The 16,485-nt window shown below is 38.7% G+C and overlaps 1 protein-coding gene across 1 annotated transcript in view; it reads left to right on the top strand.

Moving 5' to 3' along the window:
- cpt1cb (carnitine palmitoyltransferase 1Cb) overlaps window positions 1-16,485 on the top strand; it is a 55,718-nt gene that overhangs the window by 18,951 nt on the left and 20,282 nt on the right. The window contains exons 7-13 of the mRNA XM_024272637.2: window positions 2,024-2,101; window positions 2,213-2,320; window positions 2,389-2,476; window positions 4,458-4,653; window positions 8,933-9,121; window positions 12,588-12,693; window positions 13,485-13,601. Coding sequence (XP_024128405.1) covers window positions 2,024-2,101; window positions 2,213-2,320; window positions 2,389-2,476; window positions 4,458-4,653; window positions 8,933-9,121; window positions 12,588-12,693; window positions 13,485-13,601 — 882 coding nt within the window. The remainder of the gene's footprint in view (window positions 1-2,023; window positions 2,102-2,212; window positions 2,321-2,388; window positions 2,477-4,457; window positions 4,654-8,932; window positions 9,122-12,587; window positions 12,694-13,484; window positions 13,602-16,485) is intronic.

The raw sequence follows: 16,485 nt of genomic DNA, 5'->3' as shown, positions 1-16,485 counted from the left end.
CGGCATCTGAAACCACAAACTGTTTTTCACTAAAGATAGTTTTGTTCTCACTGACTCAAATATAACAAAAAGTACTTTTTTGGTGCTGTACGTTCACAACTTTGTTCAACTTTACAACACTCTGACTCCACATAATATAAAGTAACAACTAATCGAGTATTGAAGCAGTCGTCGACTATTTCAGTAGTCGTCCAGATGACCCAAGCCTTTCATTGACATGTTTTCTGTCCTATGACAGATGTGGACAGGATTTCATGTCTGCTGCAGACACCAGTGAAAATCAAAAATCATTGAAAAAGAAAAAGTCCACATCAACATATCATGCATAGCACAAGGGTTAGCGACGCACTGCGATGAAAACTGTGTTTTTAATATGTTCTTGTTGCAGTTTTTTCTGATCATTGAAGATACATATAAGGAAAACTAAGATTAAAACTGCATTTCTGAGTAACATTTGTGAGCAATAAGTTGCACTGGAGTAGAAGTAGCAGTAGCTAAAACTACATAATATTAAGAATCATCATGGTTCTCCCTCTGAAGTCTCATGGATGTGAGGGCGAACACGTGAAGCTGAAATTTAAATCCCACAAGTTCTCAGGAAGTCTCACGTTATTGGCATGAACCACAACCTCCATATAACAGTGCAATACAACTTAGTATAACACAGCAAAGCACATTTTAGTGACACTAATTTTCAACCAAAAGCATTAATTCCTTTAAACAAGAAAATAAACTTCACACTTCAAATCTTTGGAACTTTCCAGTGACATTTCCCATCTCTGATTTCTCAGCCACGGAGAGGGGAAGGGGGGTGGGGTTGCTCAGTGCCATTGTTCCCATCCCCAACTCAGAAAATTTCAGAATTCCTGCCGCTCTGCAGAAATTATGTCCTTGAAAACAAGATTTTTATAATTATTATTTTGGCTAAAAAAAAGCATAGTAATAATAATAAATACAATTTCTCTGCGGTTTTCAAAACGCTCAAAGCGCTTACAAAGTGTATCCATTATTCCTTCAGTCCTCATTCCTATGTGGTGATGGTAATCTACTGATGGAGCCACAGCTGGAGGGTTGGCCCATTTATTAAAAAAATAAATAAATATTTCAGAAACCCTTTTCCACTACAAATGCCCAAACAAATGGAGGGGTAAGGAGAAGGGAAGAATTCGGATTCAGCCTAAAACTTTATCTGTCATTTCATAACTTTTTTATACATTTCATTTAGGGCTGCCTAAATGACTAATCGACTACTAAGATAGTCAACAACTAATTTAATAGTCGATTAGTCGTTACTTTATATTTTATAGAGTCAGAGTGTAGTAAAGATGAAAGTTATGATATCATTCTGCTAGATTTATGGACTATTTTGGTATTTATTAAGGTTTTTTAGGCTATTTTGGAGTTTAGCTAATATTTCAGCTACATGCTAGCTATTATGGCTAATTTAGGCTGTTTTCAGTTTTTTAGGCTTATTTTGCATTTAACTAATATTGTAGCTGGCTATCAGCTTCAGCGTTTTCAGCTATCAGCTTCAGCGAATTTGGCTATTAATTTCAGCATTTTCAGCTATCAGCACTAGAATCTTCAGCAGTCAAATTCAGCTTACAGCATTCACACTAGAATTTTCACAGGTAATGTTATATATCTAGTTTTTAATTAGTCTAAAGCTAATGATGGTTAAGATGTGTGCTTTACATCCAGTTTGTACATGTTCTGATTAGTCTTTTAATCGGTAAAAATAATCGATGATTAGTCGACTTAGAATAATCGTTGGTGGCAGCACTAATATTATTTGCTTCCACCTGATATTTGCTGTAAATTGTTTTAAACATGATTTTTTGCTTGAATTTGTTGTTGTGCTCTAGAAAGTAAAGAGTGAAAAATCCTGATGGAGACTTGAGTTTTATTTTGAAAGTTTTCCAGCAAGCTGTGCTGCTTTTTAACATTTTTCTGATCGTGTAGCTTTATTTAAAGTCTGGTTTGAGGTTAGCTAGAATCAAAAGCTCCTCCTTTGTTTGTCCAGGTCAGTGACTGGTGGGAGGAATACATCTACCTGAGGGGTCGGGGCCCAATAATGGTCAACAGTAACTACTACGGCATGGTAACCACCAGCTCCCTCCGTCACTGCTGCTCATTTTCACGTTCAAGAGTCTTCTTCCTGCTTCCATCTTTGCTTCATTTCTCCTGATCCTGACCCGTTCTTTCCTGTCAGGACTTTCTGTATGTGACTCCAACCTCGGTGCAGGCGGCCCGAGCAGGCAACACCATCACGGCTCTGCTGCTCTACCGCAGGAAGGTGAACAGGGAGGAGCTCACGCCGGTGAGGCTTCACGAAGCGTTTCCACATCTCTGCTGACTCAGGAAATGACAGGAATGTCTGTTTGTCAGAGTCGCGTTCCAGGGACGGTCATCCCTCTGTGTGCAGCTCAGTGTGAGAGGATGTTCAACACCACCCGCACCCCTGGAGTGGAGACCGGTAAACACATTCCCTTATTCATGTCCCTGCGCCGCTCGTCTCTCTAGAGTCCACTGTGCCTTTTAGGGATCAGTCAGGGAGAGAACTAATGTGTAGCCAGCTTTAAAACACCTGCTGAAGACCGAAGGAACATCTAAATCCAGAGTGTGGAAGGAAATTCTGTTGGAAACGTCATGAAGAGAAAAAGAGTACAGCCAGGAAATTGATTAAAAAAACATGTACTAATTACTTGCAATTGATCGCAATACTTTTTTTTAGTTAGAGTATTTGCTGACCACTTATCTGTGAATAATCACAAAATGAAATCGCACACAATTAATGCTGTAAATCAATTTTAAAAATATCAGATTATTCACACTTTTGTGTTGTGATTGATCACTATATGTGGCTTTTGAACAAAAACCGGCCAGAGAGAAAATCATTTTCATTCATTTTTTATTGTCTGAAATTTAAAATTTATCAAGTGTTAACCCAGAAGTGTAATTTGTGTGTACAAAACACATCAACCGTAAAATGAGCAGAACTCTAAAGACTTTTGTGTCTGCAGTGTTACTCCAAGAAAACAAACCTGCAGACCTAAAACAGAAACAAGTTCTGGTCACTGTTCTGTATCACTGCGCAGGCTGCTTTAACATTGTAAAGGTAAGAGGTGAACTTTCTCTCTGAACTGAAGCTTTATTTAGCCTATCATGATGATCTAAATAACAAGATTAAAGTACTAAAAACCGACTGAATATTTATTTATTTTGTAAATACCCATTGTACAAGTGAGATAATACCTGACGAGGTGTTTTAGTGCTCGCTGTGGAAGCCTGCACTACCGAGGCAAAGCGAAGGACTGCACACATGCACACAATCAGCTTCTGTCTCTGTTTCATTTCATTTCAGGGCAGTTTAGGAAGACTGCTCTTCTGACCTGCTCAAAAAACAGAAACTCCCCCTTGTGGTCAGACAGAAGAATACAGCATTCAGTATGCTGAGTGCTGTGTCTATGAGCAGAAGAATAACTCATTAGAAAAACAAAGATGAGCCTAGCATTATGGGGCGGGGTTGACTAGTTTTTCAACCTGTCCTTCTTTACCTTACAAAAGGAAAGCAATATAAATGCTGATTGATTGATTGATTGGTTTATTTCAAGCATAGATTGAGAAATACAGGACAAAACACACAATTATTGCAAACTCATTACAGAAACAATTAAATGCATTGATTATAAAACAGAAAACAAAAATAAAACACACTTATGTCACATTTGGTTCATTCATTTTTTGTGATAATTAACTAAAGTCAGTAGAGTTTGATTGACTGCTTGAAAAGGAGGGGGAAGAAGCGAACTTATATAATCCCACCCCTAGTTAATTACTTCATTTCAATGTTTTGCAAAATTATGTAATCCAGTTGTTGTTGTTGTTTTTTATTTTTATTTAATTATTTTTTTTTGTAATTCCCAATAGTAAAGTGAAGTGCTTGTTGATTATTGATTAATCTCATCAAACATTATTTCAGTAAACAGTAACATCTATCATACATCATGTAACAGATATGTAATACTCATTGATCATCATGATAGGTTAAATAAAGCATCAGATCAGAGAGAAAGTTTACCTCTTACTGCTAGTTTTTGTCCAGAAGAGGACACAGAAGTTTATTTTGAAGAAGTGATACAGAACATTTGGCCTGTGAGACTGGAACCTTCTTTTTTATGTGGGAATTATCACTTTTTAATCCACACCCAGCAGCCAATCAGAATTGAGTATTCACCCAAACCATATTATAATATTCATTAATGAGTATTAATTTGGGTCAATTGATCGCACACATTAACGTGTCAATGTGCACAGCCCTAGAAGATATGCTCTTACTGTTTCATTCCCACAACATTAAAGTTCCATTTGTGCTTTGATGAGACGTTGATTTTCCGAACCATCCCGTGAGCAGATGAGCCTCTGGAGGAGAGAACATGTCCTGCTGTCTCTCACAGATGTGCTGCAGCACTGGCAGGACAGTGAGTTTGTGGCCGTGTACAACAGAGGGCGCTATTATCGCCTGTGGGTGTACAGAGCGGGCCGGCTGCTGTCTGCCAGAGAAATCGAACACCAGATGCAGTGGATCCTGGATGACCCTTCCCCCCCGCTTCCTGGAGAGGAGAAACTGGGAGCGCTGACTGCTGGAGACAGGTGACCGTTTTCACGCCGCTCCTTCATCTCTCATTTAACTTCTCTTTGTCCTTTAGAGGTCTCCACAGATAAACATCCGCCTTCATCTAACCCCCTCCTCCTCACTAACGTTCACGTTTTATCTGACAAACAGAACCTAGTCCTATTTAAAAAAAAAAAAGAGAGTTGGGCACATTCATTTTTAACCCTTTAATCTTCTGGAACTGTCGGACGCTCTCAGGCGTCGTGGCGTGCAGCTGTGAGATCAACGTGACAAAACTGTCTAAAATATACTTATTTGAATATTCGTTTAATTACATTTTATTGAAGGAAAGACACAATATGGCATTTATTTGTAGTTTTTGGACAAAAGCGATAGTTTATTTTAATAAATAAGGCGGAAGATGAACGTCGATTTTATTGTTGCTGCGCAGAAAAAAAGATCTGCTGTGGTGGGCGGAGCAAAACGTCTGCTATCAGAGATCCAACAATAAGGATCATTGTTTTATTTTAAGATGGGGACCAACATTCATTTTTCTACAATAACGAGCACTGGCGTTGTCTAAAAATGGCGGATACTCTGCGGTTCACCACAAAAGTCCCGCCCACCGATGTCACGGGAGGCGAGCAGTTCAGAGTGCACAGACACGCCCCCACCTGTGAGCAAACTCCAGCAATTTGACCCGAAATCCTGCTGGATCGAACTTTTCCCCAATCATTTTCTTTTATTATTTTTCACAGGCACAATAAGAAAAACTTATTGGGAAAAAAAAAGTATTCCAGGAAAAATGTCTGATGGACAGCAGTGTTCTTAGGAGAGAAGTTCTTATTTTATAAGGATTTTTACTTTATTCACATGAGAAAGATCACATCATGGAGTTGTTAGATATGTGATGTTTCACTGTAAACAGAAATGTGTTGTGACTTTATCTCTGTTTACATTTAACATCATTTTATAAAATAAAACGCCTGAGGTTTTAATTTCTAATATGGGAAGTTTATAACTCAATGTAGAATAGGGCTGCTATTTAATAGTCCATTAGTTACTATTTTATATTATATGGAATCAGAGTTTGATAAATTTGAAAGTTATAAGAGCATTCCGCTAGCTTTTTAGACTATTTTGGAATTTATTCCTAAATTTTTTGGCTTTTATGGAGTTAAATATTTCAGCTGCAGGCTAGGTGTTTTGGCTAACAGGCTTTTTACCTGTTTTTTTTTAGGCTATTTTGGCATTAAACTAATATTTTAGCTTGAATGTTTTCAGCTATCAATTTAAGCATCTTCAGGGGTCAAATTTCTGACTATTTTGGCATTTACTACGATTTTTTAGGCTATTTTAGAGTTTAGCTAATATTTAGACTCTAGCTGTTTTGACTAATTTAGGCTTTTTTCCTTTTTTTTAAGGTATTTTAATGTTTAGCTGATATTTCAGCTGGTAGTTAGCTATTTTTCCTTTTTTTCATTATATAGGCTATTTTGGAGTTAAGCTAATATTTTAGCTTTATGCTAGCAGTGTTGGCTAAATAAGACATGTTACCAGGTTTTTAGCAAGCTCTTGTCTTCACTGTTTTCAGCTTTGAGCTTCAGTGTTTTCAGTTATCAATTTCAGCATCTTCAGCTATCAGTACAATAGTATTGTTGCACGTAATGCTATATATCTAGTTTTTAGTTAGTTTAATGCTAATAATTGTTTAGATGTGTGCTTTACATCCAGTTTGTGAATGACCAGATTAGTCGACTATTAAAATAGTCATTTGTTGAAGCACTAATGTAGAAAAAGCTCGTGTTTGTAAATGTTACAAGTACGTTTACTCACCAACACTGGGCCATCTGATGCTGCTCCTCAAATGTGTCGTAGATGAGCAGTCACAGGAAAACCGGGAATAAACTGTGCAGTTGTGAGCAGTGATGTAGTGGAATTTAAATTCTCCTCCTCTGCTGCTTTCACATTAGCAGAAGTAATGGCAGCAAAACGGATGTAAAGGACTGTAAATATCACAATATTCTGGGGTTGTAATGGTGGAAGCCTCCTACTCTGAAAACCTTTGAGGGCCCTGATTTTATATGTAATAAACCAGCACAGGAAGTTTTGTTTCTCTGGATATTTTATTTTTTTCTTGCAGCTTCTTGAAGTTCATAAATAAAACGTTTTTTGATTGTGTCGATTTGTAAGCAGTTTCTGTCCAGTTGAAGGCTTAACTCTACACCCTTCACACACTCAAAGGGTTCATCTTTTGTAGAACACTCTCTCCTTTCTTGATACTCTTAATGCAGACAGGAAGATGTGAAGAAATAACAAATCTATAGGAATTGTTAAAAGCACTTTTGCTAAAAAAAATAAAATTCCAGGAACAGATATTTAACAATCCACAAAGTAAATGAGTAACCCAGAAACATGTGTGAGCATTATCCTGATAAATCTAACCATTGGCACTAAAAGGTTTTACTTTCTGTATCTGGGATGAATATTTTCCCTCTGTCTCCTCCTGTTTCTCTAACTCCTCCAAATATCTGGCAGGAGAGCTCCTTGTAATTGTGGAATGCCCTTTGCACCAACTCCCATAAAACACTGCTAAAAATGATTCATATTAAGGGTTAATGGGATGCCAGTACGGCAAGCAAGAGGTATGAAAAATCCCAAGCAAAAGGGGGCAGTGCCTCACCTGCACGTGTGCTACAGATAATAATTATATTTGAAACATTTCAACGTTCTCACAGTTGGTTTAATACCAAAAATAATTTAAAGTTTAATTTGAACTGTTTTATTTAAGATTTAATTTAGACATTAATTTAGTGGAACGAGAAAATGTTCATTTTAAGGAATCCTCCAGATACATTTGGTATTTTCCAAACTATTTTCAGTCACTCTTTTCTCTGTTTATGTAGATTTGGTCTCAGGACATGTACATCTAATCAGAAACGGCATGTTTGTGCTTTAAAGATGTTTTGTTTTATGAATAGACCTCAATGAACAAATGTTTTGATGTGATTTATATGTGTCTATCTAGTTTGATTGTGTTATACAGTCAAAGTATTGTTCTGTTTTTGTTTTTCTTATTATTCTTCCGTATTATTTGTCCTTTAACTTCTGCATACTTCATCTGATTTCTGCCATTCAAGTATCAAAATGTTCTGAAGATAAGGACATGATTGCCAATTTCTGCAAACTTCTTGTTTTTCAGCAATTCAACAAAATTGCTGTAATTTTTCCCATTCAAATGCATTGGAAAGGCTCTTCTGCAACTCTAAACTTTCTGTAATAACTTCTGCATACTTTATGCCATTCTGAAAATTCAAACATGTACTTGTTATGCTTTGAAGTGTATTATATGTTTTATCAAATATGTGTTTTGAAGCTTTTCAAAAAATGATTATTTTTTTCTTTTTTACCAATCTGAAATATGATCTGAACCGTGAGTTTTTATGATCCGTTACGCCCCTAATCTATATTTCTTCCAACTCCCGCGATGCCTTCCTGCTGATCCTCGTGTCAGGGGTGATCACTTTTTTGACATGCAATTCTCACTTTTTGTGCTTAAATACACAGAATTGTGGATTTTTAAGAGAATCCGACTGTTAGTTGTGGATTAAATGGATACATTTAGATCAGGGGGGTCCAAAGTCAGGCCTCGAGGGCCAGTGTTCTACATGTTTTCCAGCTAACCTGCCATTGAAGCTCCTCATTGGCTAAACACACCTGATCCAGGTAATCAGCAGCAGATACAGCAGGAGGCCGGCCCTCGAGGCCTGACTTTGGACACCCCTGATTTAAATGAATATGTAAGACTACAACATGATGAAAAAGTTCTTTTGTCATGTCATTCTGCCTTCCACAAATCCTTGAATCGTGTGTTCTTAGCTGTCATGTTCGGTGTGCTGACGACCAAAAACGTTTTGGGTTCTGTTTTAGTGACTGACCTCAGGACAGTTGAGATCAAACGAGATGCATTAGCTGCAGTCTCGGTCAGGAGTCTGACCGCTCACACGCTTTCTGAAGTAGAAAGAAAGGGAAACTCCACATCAACGTTTGTTTGTTTGTTTTTGGCCTAATCTTTGAGACGAGCATATGCTCCCCTCGGGCAAAAGTGTGTGGGAGGGCGTAGCGGAAACCCCCCACCGCCCTCTCAGGCTTTCTAATGATTTCTCTGCGTTCCCCTGGGAACTGTACTTCTTACAGTTTTCTATAAGAGGCTTTTATTTTTAAGACTGCTGTGCTGCAGCTTCCTGTAGTTCTTAACATGTTATATTTCCTCCCAGTAAGCCCAGTTTTTACATCTTTTTTGTTTTCTCCCATCAGGGTTCCTTGGGCTCAGATCAGGAAGACGCACTTCAGCTCTGGGGTCAACAAAAGGTCTCTGGACATCATTGAGAAGGCCGCCTTCTTCGTCACTTTGGATGATGAAGCTCAAGGCATGAAGGGTGACGACCCGACGGGAAACCTGGACCGCTACGCCAAGTCTCTGCTGCACGGAAAATGCTACGACCGGTAAGGAGAGTTTGATATTTGACTGACTTAAAAATTATTTAAAAAATAGATTTAGATCCTTGGATTTCATACATAGGATGACTGAACATGTTCTGATCCAGACGGGGATAGGAGGAGAGATGGAGGTGTGTCCTATAGCATCCCCCAAATCGTGCTGTTTGAACAAGTAGCCCATAAGTGCGTGTTCCTTCTGAGCAGCCTGTTAGAAATGAGGAAACTAATCAGTTTATCATGTGTGGGCATCCTACAGGCAGTACTTGGACCTCAAAGCTGAATTGTGGTGTAGTGTGACAGCTTCATGCATACACTATTAGTCAGTGCTGCTTACATTAGCCTTACAATACTTGACAATACAATTATTGCACACAACAATCGTAGGTTCAGTTTTCATGACGTCCCTTGAGGTGAGCATACAAGGGAGCTGCAAGACTGAACTTCAGTGTTAATTTTGACAGAATTTTCATTTAGTTTTAGTCAGTGGTTTGACTAAAATAAGATTTAGTTTTAGTCGCAATTTAGTCATGTTGATTCTATTAATTTTAGTCCAATTTTAGTCGACTAAATTACAGTAGATATTTAGTCGACAAAAATATAGATTAAAGGTAAAGCGTTTTTATGGAATTTACTAAGTATGAACATATGAATAACACAGAGATGAACATTTTACTTCACTTTGGTTTCCATCCTTTCATTTCTGCAAATTCAGCTTCAACAACTTAAAAGACATTCAAAGAAAATAAATGATAATTTCATCCCAGTTATAATAAATGTCTGAACATAAAAGAAAAAAAAACTTGTATTGAAGAGGTAGTCAAGCGCAAAAAATGCATTAAAAAACCCTCACTGGGGAGTAAGCTGTCCTAACCCATGTCATTTGCTATTGGAGAATCTGAGTCTTTCACTGCCAGGAGGCGTATGATCATGTAACATGTGCTTGACCAGCATGTGTGTGGTGTGCTGTAATACCACCACCAGCCAATAGAGGGCGCTGCTGTCATGTAAGCTGTGATGGAGGTGGAGATTAAACCGCAACACAACGCAGCAACACAACTCCTGTGATGGTCGCTCCACACAACGTCTTGTTTGGGTTGCATTAAAAGTAAAATTTGTCTCTTCATGTACTCTTCTTATCTGCCTGGAGTAGACATTTTTCACCTAAATCAAAGACACAATTCATTGAATTACGTCTTCCCGGGCGAGCTGCAGGACTCTGTGTTCTGATTGGACCGCTTCGCATTTGCTCCACCAGCAGTCGTTATGATTGTATGTTGTCTTCAAAGAGCATTTTCATTTTGTTTTTATTTGTTGACAAAAATGTCAGTCAGTTTAGTTAAAGTTTTCGTGTCTGAGCAGGAGTTTTTGTTTCGTTTTCGTTGGGTGAAAAATGTCGTTGATGAAGACGACAACATTACCACTGCTTATCTTGTAGACCTTCTCTGATGACATTGGAGTTTTTCACATGTTCTTAAAGCATTTTTCTCATAATGAAGGACAAATGGAAAGAAAATTAAGCTTAAAATGGCCTTTCAGAGTATTTCTATATTGAAATCATTCTGAATTGTTTGGAATGCTGTTTGAAAAACAGTGTATTTCTGATGTAGAAAACAAACGCCCCGCTCCATTCTGATCATCCACTGTCAGACAGATAGATCCATGAACGTTTAGTCTGAGCTGAAATCTGGATCAAAGCTGTACGGTTGGATAGCTCCAATATTTCTCTCCATTCTTTACTATTTTATTTTATTTTATTTTATTTTTTATTTTTTTGCACCGATAATGTTAAGTTGTGAGGGTCTGTAAGCTAGCGGGAGAGCGGGTGAACTTTAAGATTATGGGAAGTGTGGCAGAGCTGCACTAGCCGTCCTGCCTACAACTCTGAGTCGAATTTCTAATGAACTCCTGCCTCTCTGCAGAAACTGTCATAGAAAACAACAGGTTTTTTTTCTGGGATAAAAACAGCCAAATCATACTTGAGAGATGACTGGGAACGCTTTGAAAACAGATCAAAAGATGCTTGGAGAGGGACTTTGAGATGCAGCCGCTCCTCTCTCTGACCCTCCATGGGGCCACACAACCCAAAAACTCACAGCACCACATGGCTGCACACGACCAAGACGTTCATCATAGTCTGTATTTCTGTGTACTTGATAGTGTTTTTGTACCATCAGGTGTTGGCTGTGTGTGGCGTCTCTGCAGCGTTCGTGGGTTGTCTGGTTCTGCCTCTCAGACCTGCAGCATTAAACTCTTTTGTTCACAGAGTGACAGGAATCCATGTTTTGAATTAATCAGAGAGCCGTGTCTAATCCTCTGCTTGTTTAGGACGCTATCCATCCTGTGTGTTTACACTCAACATTAAACATAATCTCTGCAGAAGCTCCTCCTGTGTGTCCACAGCTTTATGGAATGGATTGTGACTCTTCATCACACGGCTTCCTGTATGACTTCAGCCTCCTAGAGATCCTCTCCAATCATCTTTGACCTGTTGTAAAAGTATTCCCAGAGGTCTTCTAATTATGATCATGCCGTTTTTAGCTAATCAAAAAAAAATGGTGTTGTTTTCTAGGACGGTCTTTCCAATCTTTTCTGAGCCAACATAAACTTTTTCTTTGACAAAAATCCCACAGCAACCAGCAACCAGAAATGTAAGAAAAGAGAAAGTCTGTCGTCTGTGATGATGTACAGTTCCTCCACCATCTCACTCGCTTTTTATTATCAAAATTGAACTTAAAAAATGTGAAGCTGCAGCTGTTTTCCCTTCAAGTTGTGATTGTTTTCAGTAATAGTTCTCAGCTAAATTAGTTTAAAATTTGCCCGGATTAATGTTTTTCCTCCAGTTTAGTAAAGTGCAATTTCATGTAACTTCACAAAAAACAAATACGACGACTCTCCTTTTAAACAGTAATTTAGTTTTTACATTTTTTTATGTTTGTGCAAATGCTATTTTTGAACAAATCTATAATCACAACATGTTAGATAAACTTTAGACAAAAAGACGAACATTATAATCATGTTTATAAGATTAACTACACAAAGACGTGAATACGCTGAAGTTTTCTTTCGTCAAAAATGTAACTTTTACCAAAATGTTTTATTTATTTTTTGGGGATAAATAGTTTCAGTTTAGTTTTAATCTTTGTGTCAGACACTGAACCTTAAGCAGAGAGCTTGTGGTATGTCCAGTGTATTTTCTAGTCAGAAATGGGCCTTTATTGAAACTGCATTTTAATTCACAATGTTTTAATAAAGATGTACTCCGAAACACAAATTTAAGCCAAAATTTCCTAATATTCATCCTTAATCATGAGAAAATGCCACAAGAACATGTGAAAACACTAAGAAAGTATGAAAAAGATAAATATTTTTTTCATCTGAGTAGGTCTTTAAAAGTTTTAACCTGCTTTGTTTTCATTTTTGACATTATCTGTAACATAAGCATTTCTTTCTTTTATATATTTTTTCTTTTCAGGTGGTTTGATAAATCTTTTTCCATCGTGATCTACAAGAACGGGAAGAGCGGCCTGAACGCTGAGCACTCGTGGGCCGACGCGCCGACCGTGGCTCACCTCTGGGAGGTAAGGCCGTCTTCCACGCTTCCATTTGAAGGTTTTTGTGCATCTAAGCTAACCTGAAGTTCATGTGACTTCAGTGTTTTTCTATGATCTTTCGTTCTAGTATGATGAATGTGTCTTACGTATTGGTCTCCAAACCAGTCTCCTCTTTCTATTATCGTCACGCTCAGCATGTAGGTCACTGACCTGAAGGTGTTCTGGAGCCCCTCCCCCTTGTAGAAGCCTTAGGGAAGAAAATAATTAACGTTTGGAATAACGTGAGAAATCAAATCAAACTTATTTTTATGACAAGTTTTTCAAACTGTAGGTAACACAATGTGCTTTTTGGAATAAAAATATATTTTTTGCATTGTTGCTACCGCAGCATCAGCCGTTTAAATCAAAAATATCTGCCGCAAAATCCTGGAGGGTCTGAATAAATATACTGTTTTTTTTGTTTGTTTCTTTGACTTTAGTTTTGTTTTTATTGTAAAAATTCAGTTTGTATTGTTTTAAAAATCAAAACTAATAACTAAAGAATATTTGGACATCTTTCCAAATCTCTGTTGTGAGTTCCAAAGTTTACCTCCAATAAAGAAAAGTCATTAGTTTGAAAGTAGTGTGAGAAAATGAGCGATTAAGAATAAATCTCCTTCTATGATATCGATCATAATTGAAGATAAAATCCTTTTGTGAACTTTGATTGTCCTATTTTTAGTTTTCTCCAGAAAAGCTGCAGAAACATTTTCTAGAGATACAATGATGTATTTGGGTAGCCAGCGTGGGCGTCTCTCTGACCTCCTCTGTCTGTGCAGTACACTCTGGCCACTGACGCCTTCCAGCTGGGCTACACGGAGGACGGACACTGCAAAGGAGAGGTGGAGCGCTCACTGCCCCCACCCCAGAGGCTGAGCTGGGAGATTCCATCTGAGGTAAGAGACACCTGACGCATGTGTGGGTCTGTGAGGATCAGGTGTAGCTGTGGAGGGACATAGCTGTCAATATTTGCATTCACACAATTATTTAAACTTTGGCTATGTGTGGATTTCTGGAAAACCATAAATGTGTACTCTGTGATTGTTACACTTTCTCTGCTAGCCTACAAACCGACCCCACATCATTAAGACAACAGTTATGTGGCCCTCACAAGTTTGGGGACCCTCGTTAGTGATAGTGTTAGAAAATCCCCCGGTGTTCCATCATACTTCTACTCCACTCGGACTCAGAGAGAGTGAGGGACGGCGAGAGAAACTTCTGCTGCTCCACAGAGAACTGAAGAGAGGTGACAGTGAAGCAGTTTAACCTTCGAGCTCTCTGATGGGGTCCAGATGACCCCACCCTTACAGTGAGGTGTTAGCCCTTCCATGACAAAGGTGGACAAGGTGGTCAAGACTTCATGTCTGTCATTGGACACCAGTAAAGATCAACAATCATTGGAAAAAAACTAAAGTCCAGATGACCCCACTTTTAATGCAACATGATGCAGAAATGCAGTGACGCTTAAAAAAGTCAGAAGACTAAAGAGAGATGATAAAAATCAGCACAGCACCCGTGAAGAAGTCAGATGGAGAAGTCACATCATCCATGATTGTTGTCACGGTAGATTGGCCAAAGTTCCAGTAAAGTTGCGGTGAATATAAAAAGTTTCAGGGTGCGCAGTAAATCGGGGGGTTTGCTCGATTTTGTGTTAACATCCCAAAATCCTAGAGGGTCTTTTTATTCTAAACTTTTCCTTAATTTCCATATTGTTTAAAAGACGAAACAAAAAAACATGTTTCTGTTGTCCTTCTCCAACTTTGAGCCCTGCCCCTCAAATCCTGTGCACGCCCCTGCTCTGGTGTAAACAACGCAGCAGCAGATTGTTTTAGAGCCAGAAGTGGGGAAAAAACAGAAGTAAGTCACTCCACACACTAGGTGGTTTAAAAAAAAATTCTGTTAAAATGAGTTGATAATAAGAGGATAACTAAACAAAAACAGTCAAGCTAACTCTGAGCTAAAGTAGGTTAACTATCAGCAGAGTGTTGCAGATGTAAAAACAAACAAACAAAACAATGAAAAAGTCAGAAGAACCAGAATACCCAACTCTCTTTCTGTTTGATTTTTTCTTTCTGTTGAACTGTCTGTCGTCTGCCAGTTAGCCTTCTTTAACTCCGAGTTAGCTTAGCTGTTTTTGTTATTTTCATCCATTTTCTTAACCAGCTATCCCTTTCAAGGTCACGGTGCTAGAGTCTGGCCCGGGTAGTGATGGGCGAAGGCAAGGGTACATCTGGAGCGGTCTAGGGCCTGGAGCGGGCATGTCCGCTCCGTTTGTCCTTGGACTAAACTGTCGGGCTAAGTCAGGCCCCCCCACGCTGACATGCCGCTGCTGGCCGGTGTTGTGCCAAGGTATGTTCCCCCTGGCAGATGCCTGAGACTAGGTAAACAAATTCTATCAGGGGAAACATACCTTGGCACAACACCAGCGGGCAGACAGCAGAGCTGGGGCGTTTTTATTTCTTTTATCATCTCTTCTTTCTTTGCCACCTCTCCCGGGTCTGTATCATTGTTTATACGCTCTGCTATCGTCGCCTGGTAAAAGACAAAAACTAAAAAGGATAGCAGGACATTGCTGCTATTCTTTTTTTCTTCCAGCAGAGCTACGGTATGGAGATCATTTTCCTGCCAGGGGATCAATAACATTCTAAAAAGTTTACTTCTATCTGAGTTTAATAAATGAGTGGAAAGCAGCATGTTCACTCAGTGGAATCGATGTTCTGGGACTTGATGTGTGTCTGTGACAGAGTTTAACAGGAGAAATTCTTATTCAAGACAAAGAAAACTAAATGTACTCATATTTTTTGTTCAAAGTTGTGCACAACTTTGTCTTATTGACAGCTATGTTAAGGCGGAGTTTCCCAGAGCACAGTTACACAATGAGGGAAAGGGATTATTTGTTTGCTTAGCAGGAGCCTCTGTGTTGGCAGGAGCAGAGAGGAAGTCTCCAGATAGGATCCATGTTTTTGAGCTGCTCAGGGATTCAGACTTCTACAAGGATCCTTTTTGTTGGCTCCATCAGGAAATGAGGATGATGTGGAAACACAAATGAAAAAGCTTCTCGATGCTGTTCAGGGTGCGGTGTTTCTGACCACGTTCATGTCCAGCTGCTTCATCGTTTTCTGTGACGGAGCGATGTGCATTGCACAATAATAGCCGATTAGCCTTATATGAACCCACGCTGCTGCTTCATATCAGCCTTGAAAATGAAACAGATGCATCATGGGTAACTTGATTTTCATGTAGCACTCTAGCAGCTTTGACCTTGTGCCTGCATGTGATCATCAGCTTTAGTGCTGCCAAAACCGACTAATCACCGATTATTTTTTCCAATTAGTCGACTAATTACTGGATGTAAAATGTACATCTTAACCATCATTATCTTTTAACCCTGATGACCTATTCTAGCAGCATTTCAAGGCATCACTTACGCATGAATCTGAGACGTGGGAAGAGTCTCGCCTTAGATTTGTGCGTAAACGTGGATTTGTGTATGCATAACAATGATTTCTGTGTGTAGTTAGTTTCAAGCTGTTGTAATTTTATAAATAAATAGTTTTTTTTTTTTTAATTTCATCATCTTTGTAGGTTTGCACAAAATGTATAAGTTACAAATCAAGAATTACACGCCCACACAAATCGGGGTAAGTCTATTTTTTTCTCCATACAGGTCGTCTTTAGGAGGGAAAAACAACTACCCGTATTTTCTGGACTATAAGCCGCTGCTTTTTTCTTAGGTTTTGAACCATGCGGCTTATACAAAGGTGCGGCTATTTGTGTGGA

The sequence above is a fragment of the Oryzias melastigma genome, linkage group LG8 (genome assembly GCF_002922805.2).
Source record: "Oryzias melastigma strain HK-1 linkage group LG8, ASM292280v2, whole genome shotgun sequence".
Classification (NCBI taxonomy): Eukaryota; Metazoa; Chordata; class Actinopteri; order Beloniformes; family Adrianichthyidae; genus Oryzias; species Oryzias melastigma.
This window is presented reverse-complemented; position numbering and strand designations above follow the sequence as displayed.